Source organism: Rhinoraja longicauda, chromosome 28 (genome assembly GCF_053455715.1).
Source record: "Rhinoraja longicauda isolate Sanriku21f chromosome 28, sRhiLon1.1, whole genome shotgun sequence".
NCBI lineage: Eukaryota > Metazoa > Chordata > Chondrichthyes > Rajiformes > Arhynchobatidae > Rhinoraja > Rhinoraja longicauda.
This window is the reverse complement of record NC_135980.1, coordinates 15,332,894-15,349,723: the sequence shown is the minus strand read 5'-3', so window position 1 is coordinate 15,349,723 and position 16,830 is coordinate 15,332,894. Positions and strand designations below refer to the sequence as shown.

The window sequence follows — 16,830 nt, the reverse complement described above, 5'->3', positions numbered from 1 at the left end:
GGGATGTAATGTTGAAATTGTACAGGGCATTGGTGAGGCCAAATCTGGAGTATGGTGTGCAGTTCTGGTCGCCAAATTATAGGAAGGATGTCGACAAAATGGAGAGGGTACAGAGGAGATTTACTAGAATGTTGCCTGGGTTTCAGCACTTAGGCTACAGAGAGAGGTTGAACAGGTTGGGTCTTTATTCTTTGGAGCGTAGAAGGTTGAGGGGGGACTTGATAGAGGTTTTTAAAATTTTGAGAGGGACGGACAGAGTTGACGTGGGTAGGCTTTTCCCTTTGAGAGTGGGGAAGATTCCAACAAGGGGACATAGCTTCAGAATTGAGGGACAAAGGTTTAGGGGTAACATGAGGGGGAACTTCTTTACTCAGAGGGTTGTGGCTGTATGGAATGGGCTTCCGGTGGAAGTGGTGGAGGCTGGCTCGATTTTATTATTTAAGAGTAAATTGGATAGGTATATGGATAGGAGGGGATTGGAGGGTTATGGTCTGAGTGCAGGTAGATGAGACTAGGTCAGGGAGAATGGTCGGCGTGGACTGGTAGGGCCGGACAGGCCTGTTTCCATGCTGTAGTTGTTATATGTTATATATATATATATATATATGTTATAAATACAGTCCTTTGTTTTGTCATTCAGTTAAAATGGGTTATTGTACTAAGGCCACTTGACATAAACTTTGAAAATTATAATAATAACACGTTGTCCTGCAATAAATGGAAATTTTGGAATATTTCTGAAGATTGGTAATTGAACACTTTTCTGTTTTTAATTCCCATGTTTTTACTGTTACATGTATATCTCTTGTAATTTCCTAGTTATAATTTGCACCAGCATTAGCTGGTATTTTGCATGGCTGAGAGGGAGGGTAAGTAAAGGTGAGGGGAGTGATGGTGGCAGGAGCTGACCAAAGGGAGACTGAAATGCTCCTCCTAACTCCAGCAACCAGATCTGATGGACCGTTATGGGGAGCTGGTTTGCCTTGGGCTCTCCTTAAAAGGAGAAAATATGAATGATATAAGGGGGAAAGTGGCTGTGGATTAAGGACTGATCATAAGTCATCACTGTTGCTTGTCATGGAAAAAATGTAGTTCCTATCTGCTACAGGTTGGTTGTACTAAACTAAAAGTGCTTCAAAGTTTCTCACAATTTTTAGACCAAATAAAAGCATGTAGTTTTAGATACTTCTGTAGTACTTAAACCAAGATGGTATAAATGTGAACTGATATTTACAGTGGGTTTTAATGACATTTGTTCTGCAGGTCCTGAGAGGGTTGGCATATTTAAGAGAGAAACATCAAATCATGCACAGAGGTAAGATGGAGAGGAGATCGGAAACAGATGGCTTAATTTTTTTCATGTTTGTTCATGTTACTTTATGAAATTGGGAACAAAATACGGTGCAAGTTTTAACAGATGTAGTAAACCTCTAGAATTCAGGCATGTCACAGCCATCATTGTGTAATCCACTAGAAAGTGAAATATGCAGGGATAAAGCATGCCAGCTGACTGGTTCCTAAATATTTTTTGGTGCTTGTACTCTGGTAGACATTTTAAATGCCTGCAGGAACAGCTGAGGGGGAAGTTTTAAAACGTTTCCTTTGAGAGCCAAGAGGGTGGGTGGGGGAGTTTGCCACAGGAAAGTTTTCCCCCCAAGAGTAGATGGGAAGCACTGAATGTAACCGTGGTCTCTCCCTTGACCTATTCATTCTATATTTCTGGCACATAGAAATTTGATGGATTCAGCTTGAATGGTGGGTGGTCAGAGTTGCCCTTTGATCTTTAGATTGCATATCATGCTAAGGGCCAGGAGGATCCATTTGATGATTGAAGAGGCTGACAGATGATACAAAGAACACAGATTACCACAGCTGCAAAGTTTAGTAGAATGATTCAATGTTGTGGTTGGTTTAATGAGTTTTTTCAATGTAGAAAGAGAAAACATTAAACTACATTTTGACATTGTTTATCAATGTCCCTCATCTCCTCTCTATTTATCCATATCCTCAGTTATCTGTCAAACCACCACTGACATTCAACCTTGTATGCAATATCATTTTTGTCCCTCATATTTAAAATGATCAAATATTCTCCTCCAATCCATCAGTCTTATGAACTATATGCCAGTACTTTCTCACCTTGATCTCTTCGCCCACAAAGAGATGAAGACAGAGAACCAGAGGTGGCTCTCCAGCCACTAGCCAAATAACACCTGCAGGTGAGATGGTTGTGGATATCTCTGAAATCATGGCCAATATACGCTCAGATTCGAGTCTCTCAGCTCTCTGGAAAAAAATCTATTTTGTCCAGCAATGTTGCATACAACATTCAGCTCGTCTGCTGTGGATATTAGTATCAAGTGGAAAATGATTGTGCATAATGGAAACCTTGACCTTGCAAGCCCAGAATCTTTATTCTCCAATGTCTTCACATCCGTGCAAAATTTGCAGCAGGATGATAATTCCTTTATAGGAAGCCACATACTCATTGTCGCATGACACATACTAGAATTCAGCAGTAAAATTCCTTGAGCATGAGTAGGGCTGATAAGGCAGATGAATAACTATTATGTGCATCTCTCTCATCACTTGAACAAGAACAAACATGTGGAGGTGTTGCAAGTCTGTGATGGAGAATCCTCCATGCTCTATAAGAGGAAGCTGAGGTCCAACAGGTTACTGCTAGTAGGAATACAAAGAATTGCAGCGGTGTGAGCCATATTTTATCCAACTGAGCAAACACCAGAAGTGGCGACCAAAATACACAAACACTTTACAAAGATGTCTTGGCCCATGTTTATGGAGCCCAACTGCATGGAGTGTAAAAGTGTGGCAATCCAACACGTGCATGTAGGCTGCTCCCCAAGTTGCAGATTATGACGGGCGTTTCAAATATCGTAGGGCCTCCAACCAAAGGTGGGCAGTTATATGCTCGGTAGTACATTGACAGCAGTAGAGTGCAGAAATGTCATGAAAGGGATTGTATTGAGGGCATGTGGAAAAGGGAGCTGCAATCAAAAAGCTTCCTCCTTTGTTTTCCCCTCTTCCCCCACCCCCCAATCCCCCTGCAAAACCAGTCAGAGACCTGCATGCTGACCAATATTCTAATGAGAAATTCTGCTTTTGTACCACTGCAAGTGAAGCAACATACCTACATACATTGCGGCTCCCCAAGGCACCAAAGTGCAGAAGACATGTCAAGCATTTCTTCAATTGTAGCACAGATCTGAGCAACCTCCCTCTGTTCAAGCTACAGAAAGTGGATCAGGTTGGACTACCAGCAAGAGGGGAGAATAAAGGTACAAAGCACCACAATACAATTAGGTGCTTTGTTTTGAGTCTACATTTTTAATTGTCCTAAAAATAATTATTTTGATGCAGTTTTCAGGGTTACAATAATTAAGCTAATTCATAGCAAGCAGCTGTTTAACTTGTGCAGGGAGACATGGCCTGCACATCTGACCAATGCAGTTGGACAAGGCATATACAGATCTGTGTGGGACTGGTTTGGTGTGGTACATGGCAACAATGGGGTATTCATTGCTATTCCAGGTTGTACATACTGCTACAATTTGTTTGAACTTTGTACATGATTTTTATCTCTTAAGATCATGTCTGATCATCTTCCTCACTATTGGGTTCCTGCACTATCTCCATATCACGGATTTGCCTTAATGTCCAGATACCTATCACACTGTATTTTCAATAAGCACAATGAGTCTCCATGGCCCCAAGGCAAACATTCAAAGGTTCACCATCCTCCAAGTGAAGAAATGTCTCCATCCCTGCCGAAACTGACCTATTCCTATAATTCTGAAATCCCCTGCCCCCTTCCCGGTCTGTCCATCCTAAATTCCTCAGCCAGTAAAAATGCCTTCACTGCACTTTGCTTAGCTTTACTAATTTTGTATTTTTTAGTGAGTTCTCACATTCTTGTAACTCGAGAATCCAGTCCCAGTCTGTTTCTCCATACAGAAAAACAGTCTATTGTGCTCCCTCTCTGGCAAGTACATTTTTTAGTTAAGGAGACCAAAACTGTACAGGTGTGGTCTTGCCAAGACTCTATGTAATTGCAAAAACACTTCCTTGTATTCAAACCCTCCAGTAGGAAAGGCTAAGTTACCACTAAAAAACAAAACTGCTGGAAGAACTCAATGGGTCAGCAGCAGGAAAATGAACAAAATTTTGGGTCGGGGACCCTTCTTCAGAAGATTTAATGTATCAGAGAGAGTAAAGTGCTGCAGGATAAATCACTCTGATTGCACCACACAGAAGAGGGAATTTCTTATGGTTGCAAACCAGCTGAATGTTGATGGAACCCTTTCCAATTCAAAGCCCCTCCAGGATAAATTGGGGTTTTCTTTATTGCCATGAGTACAATCAGTGACCCCTCCACCTACCTCGGGAAGTGGTCACACACCTGTATGACCTTTGGTTCTGAGTGCCTCAAAGGTAGGAGAATTGATTATAATGCCAGCCCTGAAACAAGTCGTGGTCATCCGTGAGATGATAAAATTCCACAAATGTATCCACTAAAGCACAGTACTTGAGATGGCGTTCACTCCACCAGGTGCTGTGATAGCCTAATTCTGCCTATGAAACTGACATTTCAGCGTAGTGAACTAGCCATCCCATTGCACAGGCTATGCCCTCGTGTCTCTATCATGAGCTGCTTTCATGCAGTTGCAGGTGGGCATGAAGATGTCTATGGTTTAGTTTTAGTTTAGTTTCCAAGTCCGCACCGACCAGCGATCCCCGCATATTAACCCTATCCTACACACACTCGGGGGAATTTACACTTATACCAAGCCAATTAACCTACATACCTGTACGTCTTTGGAGTGTGGGAGGAAACCAAAGATCTCAGAGAAAACTCAAGCGGTCATGGAGCGAACGTACAAACTCCATACAGTATAGCACCCATAGTCGGGATCGAAGCCGAGTCTCTGTAAGGCAGCAACTCTACCACTGTGCCGCACTGTTCATGAAGCTCCTGGGCTTGATATTCCCCTTCCACCTATGGATCTCCTGGTGTTGTTCCATTCTAACTGCAGAAGATGTGTGGACAGGTTTAAAAATCTTGTAACTGATAACAAAGTTAATGTTTGCACTAATCTGAAAACTTGGCCAAATGAAGAAGCAGTACAGCTGTGCAGTAAATCTTTCTTGGACTTGAACAAGATATTAGCTATGAAACTGCAGTGTTTGTCAGGTTGGATTATCATCTCAGTTGATGTTCAGCCCCATTCTGCTCCTGCATTAGTTTCAAAGACAGGTTTCCTGGAACACGGGAAACAAGTACACCCTGGCACTCAATCTACTGGTAAATTCATTTTAATAAGCAATTAACATTTTTAATTGGAACTTATCTCTCCCCTGGGAGCGTTTCTTAATGCTGTCAGCAGCTTTGCACAGGAGCACATTTTTCCCTTTGAATTTAAACCTCCTGTTGCAAAGCACTTGCTCTGGTTAAATTCCTGCCTCTGGAGTGGGAGGGGGAAAAAGGGAAATTGGAAAGTTTTTCACCATAAATTAAATGGATCTACAATTACATTTGAGATTGTCAAAACAAAAAGTGAGTTTTGGAGAATCATCTGGTTGTTAAGATTGAACGCCTTACCACAGATGGACAATGGAAGACAAATAAGTTTCTTCAAGCACAGGAGAAGCACTGTGAGATGGGATTTGGTGAATAACTTTGGGAGCTGGCACAAATGTAAAAACGGTACCACATTTTGTTTAGTAAAAGTCTACCACTCTGTTTTGTCATATTCATAAGACTGATGGTGAAATATTTCAGGAGGTTAAATATTTGATTGTTTGTGATTCTGAAGCAATAGCCACACCTATATGATTGGAGTGATAGATGCTTTTTTTTTTTTTAACTAAAAAACAATTGAAAATCGCCAGGATCTTGTTTCTGAATGGAGGCTCTACCTAAATGTTGCTGTTGGTGAGGGAGAGGGGAGAAAGATTTTGTATCCTCCCATGAATAGTTGAGGACATGCTGTTACAAAACCGATTACAACTGAACTGATTTTTAATAATTAAACTTGTGTCAATGTGCCTTTATTCTGAAATTGTGATTTAATATGATTATTCCTGGAAAACAATCTGGTTTGATGGAGGACTGAAAGATAAAACACCCTCACAGAATGCAGAATAAGTTCAAAGGACATTTTAAAACTAGGCTGTTTGCTAGCGTTTAGGTCTGTGTGTGATGGTGACCATTATTACCTGTAATCAGTCCCTGGTCTCATTGCTGTGTGGTACTCCCTATAGACTAAGTTGGGTGATCTTGATTCTAGTATTTTGAGCGTAGGAGAGGTAGAGTACTTATTTTTCTAAGTACTTAAGCAAACAGGTTCTCTAAGCAACATGGCAGCATGTTCTTAACCGGATATGTATAATTGATAAATATATGTGCATAGAAACACTGTCTCCTTTATGCTTTGCATACCATAAATTCAGTGTTTATGAAGCTTAAGTTACTGGAACTCTTTTCAAGAGCCCTTCTGTACTTCACAGGAGTATCATACTGTTTACTTTTACTGCATGTGTCTATTACAAAAGATTTTCCAGGAATTGCATCCAGGTTTACATCAAACCAATGTTTTGTGAGTGTTAAATTTTCCATATATTTTGCAATGATCCATTGTGATTTCCACTTCAATTCAATCAATGTAACCCTATAACAAGCTTTAAGAAGTGTCCGAAGTAAAGCTGACAATTTAAAATGCATGAAAAAGTAGATGCAAGTCAAGGTAAGATTTATCAAATTAAAATTGTCAGCTGAGCTGAATTGATATTAGAAAGCATTTTTGATGCACCTAACATTAAATCGTTTACAACTCTATATCTAGACACATGTGAAAAGTGGCAGGGTGCGTGTTCGGCCACTGCCAGCATGTACCAGTGACACTGCAGGGAGAGTGCTTTAAGAAATACTAAAGCACTACAGAAACTCTAAATGAAACTCTCTCGTCATGCAGAAACCAACTAAACTACTACAAAATAATCTCTTCATTTCCTAGGTGGATCTCACAGTATTTCTAGCAAATGTAAAATTATTTTTAGCAAACCATTGAAGGCAGAAGAGATTAATCTTGGCAACAAGGCCTTGCATCATCCAACAACCACTTAATATGCAGCTCGTTTTCCTTTTTGCCATGTTAATGTCTTGTACATCTGCGAAAGGTGGCGGAAGTATCAGACAATATAAGAATGGTTAATATGTTCTTTATGATCATTTCCTATGAGCAGATTTTTTTCCCTCCAATAATTTTTCAGTTTTAATTTTTTTTTAAAGAAATTGTATGGCTACAAGTGAGTCACATAATTATGGTGCTTCATGTAAAACAGACTTGGTCGAACCTAATATTTTTTCTAGGCTCAATTTTTATCTGTTGCATTCATTTCACAAGTGAAGTGATTGCTCAATCATGAGCAAAGGGGAGTCTGTGTGAGAGTTGTCTAATAAGTAGCAATGTAGTAAGTAAGACATTCAGAGGATTTAACTTTTTACCTAATATTAATATACCTAAAGGTGAAGTTTCCTATAAGTTAAAAGAAATAAATGAAAGGTCAATTTTTAAAATGGGCACTGAGGGAGTTGTAGTGTGCCAAAATGCTTGCACCATTTGTATTCCCTGAATTATGTTGTCTTCTATTTCAGATGTGAAACCATCCAACATTTTGGTTAATTCTCGTGGTGAGATAAAACTCTGTGATTTCGGAGTAAGTGGGCAGCTTATTGACTCGATGGCAAACTCCTTTGTGGGGACTCGTTCTTACATGTCTGTAAGTCTTTTGTTTATATTTCAAGCTTTGCACAATTTTTTTAAATGACTGGCCATTTATGAATAAGGGAACCTAATCGATAATTTCAAACTCGTGCTTAAGATGTGGCCATTTGTGTGATGCATGTATAAGAAACTTGTGTCCTCCTAAAGTGCTGTGGTCATTCAAGTTGTACTCTAGCGAGGTCAGCAGTGTAGAAAGATTGTGGTCTCTTATTTTAGAATTGCTTTGCCAAGAGAACTAGTTTATTTACATTCTTCAGGTTATTTTAGACAGGAAAACATGTTACCAACCAAGAGGTTCTGAACTATTTTAAATTTCAGTGTAACTCTTACTATGAGGCCACTTGAGTTCTCTGTGGACTGATTTTTGTTAATCATTTACTCTCAACACAGCCGTAAGCTTGATGAATGAATCAGTTAATAGTACTGGTTCTTGTCATGTTCCTTGCAATCAAAGCTCCCTGGTGGCTCAGAAATAGTCTTTGCAGCACGAAATATTTTAACTATGTGTAACCATTCCTCGACGTATTATTAGCCTGAAGAAGATCCCCGACCCGAAATGTCATCTGTCCATTCCCACCACGGTTGTTGCTGCCCCGTTGAGATCCTCCAGCACTTTATTTTTTTTATTCAGGGTTCCAGGATCTGCAGTTTCTTATGTCCCTCCACACGACCAACATTGAGTGCCTGTGAAGACTAATTTACAGAAGGCAAAATCACACTGGTCGTCCTCTTCTAAAGAATCAAATGCAGTTTAGCAGAAATTGCCAAAAACTTCACTTTAAAGCACGTTCAAACTTTTTCTAAAATGGTGCAGTGATAAAATGGAGGGGAAATAATGATGGACCTCTAACATTAAATTGTTTGGCCTTTGTACTAAATCACCTTCCTCCTCTTTGATTGTGCCTCTTAAATAATAGACGTGTTTATATTTTGGCCCACTATTTCATTCAGTTATGTTTACTATGTACTTTTTATTTCTTCGATTTAGAAAAAATGTTTGAAATTAATACATCTTACTTAAAACTTACCAGTGGTTCATTTTAAAAAGGATATTTTTTATCCTTAACCAGTCTGGACCTAGAGCAACGTGGCGAATGCTTAATCAACCTTGGGAAATGCTTGCAAAGACATTCTGTTTGGGGGCATTTCTGATTTAATAACAATTGCTGGTCTTGTTGAAAATGTCCACATCCATGAACACAGTTAGAAAAGTTTAAGTTGGTTATCTATTTATGATATAAATAGCTCTACTATACACTTGTTTCCTGGCAGCCAGAGAGACTCCAAGGTACCCATTATTCTGTGCAGTCTGATATCTGGAGTATGGGCCTTTCCTTGGTGGAGATGGCAATTGGAAGATATCCTATACCCCCACCTGATAAGAGGGAGCTGGAGGCCATCTTTCAGTGCCAATTAATGGGTGGAGCAGGAGGAGGGCAGCATAGCACATCACCCAGATCGAGAGCTCAAGGACGCCCCATCAGTGGTAAGTACCAGTCAACTCTGCTGCTTAAATAATGGTTTCCACAATATAATTCCATTTGTTGATCGGTTTGTGCACATTATTTAAAATGTTAATACAAGGAGCTGCAAATGCTGGAAGCTTGAGCAAAACAAAGTGCTGCAGTAACTCAGCGGTTGACTGAGTTACCCCAGCGCTTGTGTTTTGCTTGTTAAAATGTTGCTCTTTGCTTTGTGCAATTGCACAATAATCTCTTTGATTGCTGTAGTATGTTTAGCAATCCTGAAAAAAGTTCTTCATTTAGGACTTGGAGGTAGTTTTTCTGTTCATCGTGCCCTTGCAGAGAATATAGAATCTTCCCAACCCCTTCACTGGTTAACCTGCATTCTGGCTAATGTTAGGAAGGTAAGATTTTGTAAATGTAAGCCAAAATGGGGTTTTTTCTTTGAGGAAAAGCCATTTTCTTCCCCTAACGTTTTTGTTTTGCTGGCTTTCCAGTGCCAGAAACAGACAATATTGCAGGTAGCCTCATCATAGGAAACTGTGAATACAGTACAGCAACCTTTTTGAGTTACGTGAAAATGCAAGAAAAAAATGTTCATTTGCTCTCCAGTCTTTATTCCCATCTTCTACTGTTTTTCACTTTGATGTCAATGTCCATGTATAGGAAAAGAAAAAGTTGAAAGAAAGTTAATTGCTGATATGCTCAACAGGTCCAGAGACCAAGGATAATTGGGCCACATATTCAAAGAGTGTTGATAAGGATATGGGGAGAGGAATCTGGCAGTAGGCTCGTCAATCACGATTCAGATCATTGATATGAAACAAATTTTTGTATCAGCCTCTCTCCCTACAAATGCGGCCTAACCTGCCAAGTATTTACTTCATATTCTGTTTTTGTAGGTGTCCAGGATTTTGCCTATGAACAGCTGGTTCACAGATCTGCTCTTGTAACATAGAATCGTTGGTATTTGGGCTGATTTGTTCCCATTCTATTATACAGGGCATGGAATGGACAGTCGACCAGCTATGGCTATTTTTGAACTTCTGGATTATATCGTTAATGAGGTTTGTACTTGTTTTTAGTAATGACATTTTGTCAAATCTTATCAAATTGGTAAAATAAAGGATAAATGTTGCATGATCTGTAATTTATATGAAACATTGTTCCCTTTTTATAGATGGAAAAAAGCTCTATTTAAAATCTTCCAGGTTACAATTCTGCTTTCATACCCTGCCTGACATAGCCATATGGTGATATATTTGGAGAATTAGAGATATTTCCTGTTGCATAATTAGAAAAATGCCAGGTATGAAATAGAATTTGCCTGTCCTGCCACAGCTAATATCTTGCAGTACTGCAGATCAGCACCCTGAACAGAGCAAATCTTGGCAGAAAATTAACATTTTTTGTAAACAGCTAGTTTTAGTTTAGTATTATTGTCACATGTGTGATGTGAAAGATACACCTGGATGAGCTGGGACGCATCCTCAGTGATGTGACCTGGAGTTATCGGGTGTTTCGGGTCTCACAACATCAGACGCCCTCGCCCAGGCGACCCAGCCGGGGTTGATCAGGCCCCGACTTGCGTCCCAGCAGCAACCGCCCACGGATCAGCCCTCTTAATCCAAAGCCACCTAGTGGAGTTAGGCCGTTTGCGTGGTCAACACGAGACGCAGTTGGCTTGTTCTGTCGCCACTCCGTACAACGGCCACAGGCTGCACTCGGTCCATTTTCTCACTCAGCTGCTGCAGGGCTTTCTACGGCCACCTCAGCCACCAACCGCACTGCAAATGCGCCATCAGCAATCGCCCCTCCACTTCCGTGTATTACGGCCACCATGCTCCAAGTCCCAATCCATTCATGGAACATTAACGCCCATTCCGAGGATGCGGGATTTGTGGGCCATTCACAGCCGCTGACCTTCCCCATCACCTTTCACTATTGCCTGCCATCTTGAATTGGCTCAGTTAAATTTCCCAGTGCCTTTAGAATTTGGATTCCTCTTCTCTCTTCCTTGCACCCTCAATAATGCTGAGAAATCCTGGCACAACTGGCAATACTGAATGTGGCATTCAATAGTGGATTGCTAGCAACTATTACTCGGCTGGTTCTTGACAAGGTGACGGAGGTCTGGGATCCACTTCCCTACAAACAGCTAAACACGGGGAACAGCTCGTGTTCAATTCATGTAGTAAACTCAAGGTGTTAACTTGGGTACTCTCCGAGATCTTCGGTTTCCTCCCACACTCCAAAGACGTACAGGTATGTAGGTTAATTGGCTGGGCAAATGTAAAAATTGTAGGATAGTGTTAGTGTGCGTGGATCGCTGGGCAGCGCGGACCCGGTGGGCCGAAGGGCCTGTTTCTGCGCTGTATCTCTAAATCTCTCTAAATCTAAAAAAAAAAGTCCATGTAAATGCATCCAAACGTTTTCAATATTTTTAGGCAGAGATAGCCATTTTTGATAAGGGGCGAAAGGTTACTTGGGACAGATGGGAAGGCAGTGTTTCGGGTACATTCAGATCAGTCGTGATCTTATTCACTGGTAGAGTGGGCGTAAGGGGGCAAACCACTCCTGCCCCATTTCATTTGCTTGTAACATACTCTATTATTCTCATTCTAAGATTATAACCCAGTGAATAATTATCTGGAATTGGTTATTTAAAACTATGTTTACGCGTGACCGTTAATTCAAAGCTAGAAGTTGAGACAGAATACAAATATTGCGTTTTACATCAACAATTTAGAGGTTGTCCAAAGTAACAGGGTCGAGAGGGGAACAAGGCCACTTAAAAATATTACTTGAAATGGTCCTGCGTATTGGTGCGATTCAGACTTGAACTGCCTGCTAAGTGTATTGAGAGAAAATGACTGAAGCTGCTCACACACTTCGCTACTTTTTTTTCCAGCCTCCTCCTAAACTCCCCATTGGTGTATTTTCACAGGAATTTCAGGAGTTTGTAAATAAATGGTAAGTAACTGCATCACAAGCCTGTGTTTTTAAATTACGGGGCAGACAAGTAGTGGCTAACAAAGCTGGTGGATCTCCTAAATGTACAAATTGCAAAGGGTACAATTCCTAAGGGAAGTCCCACCTCAGAGTGTCTTATTCACCAGAACCTGCAAGGTTCGATTCATTAAAAACCAGCTTGCAAAAATTTAATTGTAAAATTTGCTGTTAGATGTTAAATATGACCAACTTATCATCAATTGATGATTGACTCAGGATGAACTGAGTAAGTTGGTCATAGTTAACATCTAAACTTGTTTTCACAAACAAAGGACAAACTTAAAATGGATGATACTTTCTGTCTGCGCACAGGACCTCACAGCTCTGGAAGGCACTTTAAGGTGTCACCAACCTGATATCTATTCCTGCTTAGAAAGACATTATTTGACCATTCCTGCTGACCAGCTAGCTTATCAGAACTGCCACCTGGGAATGCAGCACATAGCAGTTTGATTTTTTTTTAGTACATTGCAATTTCTCAGTGTTCAGGCTTTGTGGAGCTGTTCAGAATTGCATGGGACTTGATGAGGTGAATAGGGGATTTTTTTTGTTTTCTTTGTTGAGTGAGTCAATAAGGGGGCATAATTTATCCCCAAAAAAACAAACCATGGTCAGAAAAGCACTTTACAAGATTGTTATTATGGCAATGAGCTGACTAAACAGTGTGACGCCTCAAATATTTAAGGGAATTTGGGATGTCTGAGTCTGATGGGGAACTTATAAGTGAGATACCTTATGAAATTTTGAGGTGGTTTTAAGTTCATGTTGAATTTATAATATCTTCTGTATTCATTCAAAGGTGGGAAGGTTGCACAGACAGTATGATGTGAATATTGGTGCTCTGTGAAAGGTTTAATGGTGCTTTTATGACTGACAGTTATTACTATGTTTTTTACCAGTTTAAAAAAAACACCAAAGATGGCAATAGCTCTGTAATTTAGAGTTTCCATTCACCATGTTTCACATGACAGTTGTTCTAGAAGCATTTTTTTTAGATGTACAGTGTAGGGTTACAGGCATTTCTTTGTAAGCTCTCAATTGCCATAGATATATAAATTACTCTTGACTGTTATTAGATACAGTTAGGACTACCTTGATGTTTCCATAGCCTAATATAATCTTGCTTTGGCTTTTTCCATTTAGAATCATATGAATGATGTTTTCATCACTGTGATTGTTTGGGAACATGTGTTACCAAGGAGTTAAATCTGGGCATTGTGTTCGGGCCACCTATTACAGAACATTTTATCGACCTGATACTTGTGGCTGAAATTTTCTAGTTTAAACCGCTATTAAATTGGACTTTCATTTTCTCTGTAACACGTTAATAATGTTGGTTATTTGATTAAATTCAATGAGTGTATGTGCGCTTTCAGTATTGAGATTTCAAGGAAATGCTCAAAATTATATGGGGCTTTGATGAGGTGAATGAGGCATAACTATTATTTTTGGTTAATAAATCGTTGATCATAAGCCAGAGGGCATAGATTTATCTGAAAGAGAGGTGCTTGAAGCTAAAGATCAATTTTTTTTTAATGGAAGACTGTTAGCACAGCAAATGCCTACCAACAAAACCTGCTAAGCCATAACCACTTTTTTAAAATAAATATTTAAAAGGAAAATTATTATACGGTGCAAGTTTCGATTGAACTTATCTGCCATTTTCTTGTGCCTCTGCATCCCACACTTGGCCTCTGAATCCCACACTTGCCTTAGCTATCTTAGTCTCTTGCTGCTGGTTCTTCAAGAGCTCCCTGACCTCTGGTCTACCACTATCCCTTACGATGTATTCTGCAGACTTTGATTTAGTATTTTCTTTGATCTCTGCTGTTAATCACGAATACTTCATCTTTCTTTTGTCCACAATTTTTTCTTCCATGGAAGTTTTGCCGAGTTGATTCGTCCAGTCAATATACAATTCCCATGATAATTGCAGTTCCCATCTTGCATGCTTTTGAAATTTCTCCATTTATGTTTTGCCCAATGAAGAAGCAACAAGAAGGGTTGTCCTCACCCTTGCTATTCATCATTTTCAACCAAACCAATTTCACATTGCTGTCCATTGTATCTACATCGCAACTCGGTACTTGCCTTATGATTAACAAATCTAATATGCCATCTATTAGAACGGAGATGAGGAAAAACGTTTTCAGTCAGAGGGTTGTAAATCTGTGGAATTCTCTGCCTCAGAAGGCAGTGGAGGCCAATTCTCTGAATGCTTTCAAGAGAGGGCTAGATAGAGTTCTTAAGGATAGCGGTGTCAGGGGGTATGGGGAGAAGGCAGGAACGGGGTACTGATTGAGAATGATCAGCCATGATAACATTGAATGGTGGTGCTGGCTCGAAGGGCCGAATGGCCTACTCCTGCACCTATTGTCTATTCCTTTTTGCCTATTCTAAAATCATAAATTGTTCTGAAATATTGAGTTCCCAGCGCTCGTAGCCCTGCAACCTTGCCTCTAACCGCTAATAGATCATCCTTGCATGTTACTGTTTGTGTTGTTCAGTCATCTATCTACCTTGTTACAAATGCTATGTGCATTCAGATAACGAGCCTCAATTTTTCTGAGTTTTTATGCTAATTATTACTTCCAAGTTTACTTTCTGCCCTTTTTGACACGTTTGGATTTTCATTTTGTTTGTCTCTCACTCTCTCTCTCATTTAGTAATGATTGATTAAACTCTACATCACTAGAACCCAAGTCACTGTAACCTTGATTGTGCAGTTCTCCAGAACATTGGTCCTCACATGGTGAAGCCCACACCAAAGGAACTGTTGCCTTCCCCATTGCAAGTGCCATGCCCATGAATTGCAACCCATTTCACCCACACCAAGCATTGGTTTGTTTTCTGCTAGGGGCAACTTTTTATTTGTTGCTAACATCCCCAGCAGTTTACTAATTCAGGGACTTAAATACACCCCATTTTTTTAACAATGTAGGAAATCTACAGCTCATCAACTCTAGAAGAAGGTCTGAAGAAGGGTCTCGTCCCAAATCGTCACCCATTCCTTGTCTCCAGAGATGCTGCCTGACCCGCTGAGTTACTCCAGCATTTTGTGCCTACCCCCGCTCATCAACTCTATGCGGCTTGCGCATTCCCCCACTAATTTTCCCTAAAACAAATTCTCCTCACATTCCCATCAACTCCAGAATCTACCGATCACCTCGAGTTGGGGCAATATATTGTAGCCAGTTAACCCACCAACTCACTCATCTTTGGCATGTGGGAGAAAAGCAGAGCACTCCCACGTAGAAAAAACCCATGTGGTCGCAGAGAACGTGCAAACTCCACATTGACGCATTAAAACCCAGTAGTGAACCTGAGTTACTATGCTATTCAGATGCACGTCAACTGAAATCCCATGACTCTTATAGCTCTTAATGTATCTAATGTTTCTAAAATGCCTTCAGATGGGATGCAGCAATTAATACATTGATGGCCTAATTTTATTAGTCCTTGTACAATGGACAATGAAAGCTTAATACTTTTGAGTGGAAAGTGAAATAGTGATCTGCAGATCCTAACTTCATTGGTGCTATAGTAAATTGACCTCTGGACAAACTGCCTTTGGGACAAGATGAAAATAATTGGTTTATTATATTTTTCACCCTGTCCTGGAGAAGTGAAGTCATAGATACATGCAATGTCATAAACATTTTGAGTACATAACCCATGCTTTTGTGCCTGAACCTAGACCACGAATGGCATGGAGCATTGTAACTGAAACATGCTTCCTGTAAAAAGTTACATAAGTAGTGTGACTCAAGAATGGACGAGTGATGTGCTGCCTTATTGGAGTTTGCTACACTCTGTTCATTCTAGTTATCCTTATTGTGAATATGTCACAGTGTGGCTTTTCAGGATGTAATGAAAAATAGCCACTTAAAGCTCAGGTTTTATTTTACATATATAAACCATTTCCCTTTCTCGCCTTGTTTGTATTATTTGATGCATGGAATTGGATTTTAGAATTTCATCTTCATGATTGGAGTTAATTTGGAGGGGTGGATTGGAGTTAATTCTTCCTCTCTGTAAATTGTCAGTTTGCGCATGTTGCAAACACAGTGGCTCTTCAAGATTGTTGCCGGATATGATTAATAAGAATTTCCTGGCTTCTGTTCAGTGTATTGAGAAATTGGTAGTTTTAAACAGCTCTTTGGAACATTTAGCCATTTTTAAATTATCATTTTATAATATTGATATTCATACTTTTAAATAAGTAATTTGTAAAATCTGTTACATAGATGTTTTCATTTTGAATGCCATTCTGTTTATAAGCATACAGTCATGCAAGTTTTGCTGATTTATCACTGCTTGTGAAGTTGGTACACCAAAAGAAAACTTTGGAGAATGTAATTAACTGTGTATGCTTTCAGTGCAAGTGTACAACTGGTCACCGAGATACAAAAGCTGGAAATATTCAGCGGGACAGGCTTTTGTTAAACTAACTGCTGTTTCGGGTTGTTGACTTTTCATCAGAATGGTCACAGCATGAGCCTATGTTTTCTTGCTCCCAAATAATGAATTAAATGTGTTATTTTATTTTT

The 16,830-nt window shown here is 39.9% G+C and overlaps 1 protein-coding gene across 1 annotated transcript in view; it reads left to right on the top strand.

The window, feature by feature from the left end:
- The window catches only part of map2k2a (mitogen-activated protein kinase kinase 2a), a 51,531-nt gene that overhangs the window by 30,029 nt on the left and 4,672 nt on the right, over window positions 1-16,830 (top strand). Inside the window, exons 5-9 of the mRNA XM_078424241.1 lie at window positions 1,264-1,315; window positions 7,676-7,800; window positions 9,078-9,291; window positions 10,271-10,335; window positions 12,180-12,241. Coding sequence (XP_078280367.1) covers window positions 1,264-1,315; window positions 7,676-7,800; window positions 9,078-9,291; window positions 10,271-10,335; window positions 12,180-12,241 — 518 coding nt within the window. The remainder of the gene's footprint in view (window positions 1-1,263; window positions 1,316-7,675; window positions 7,801-9,077; window positions 9,292-10,270; window positions 10,336-12,179; window positions 12,242-16,830) is intronic.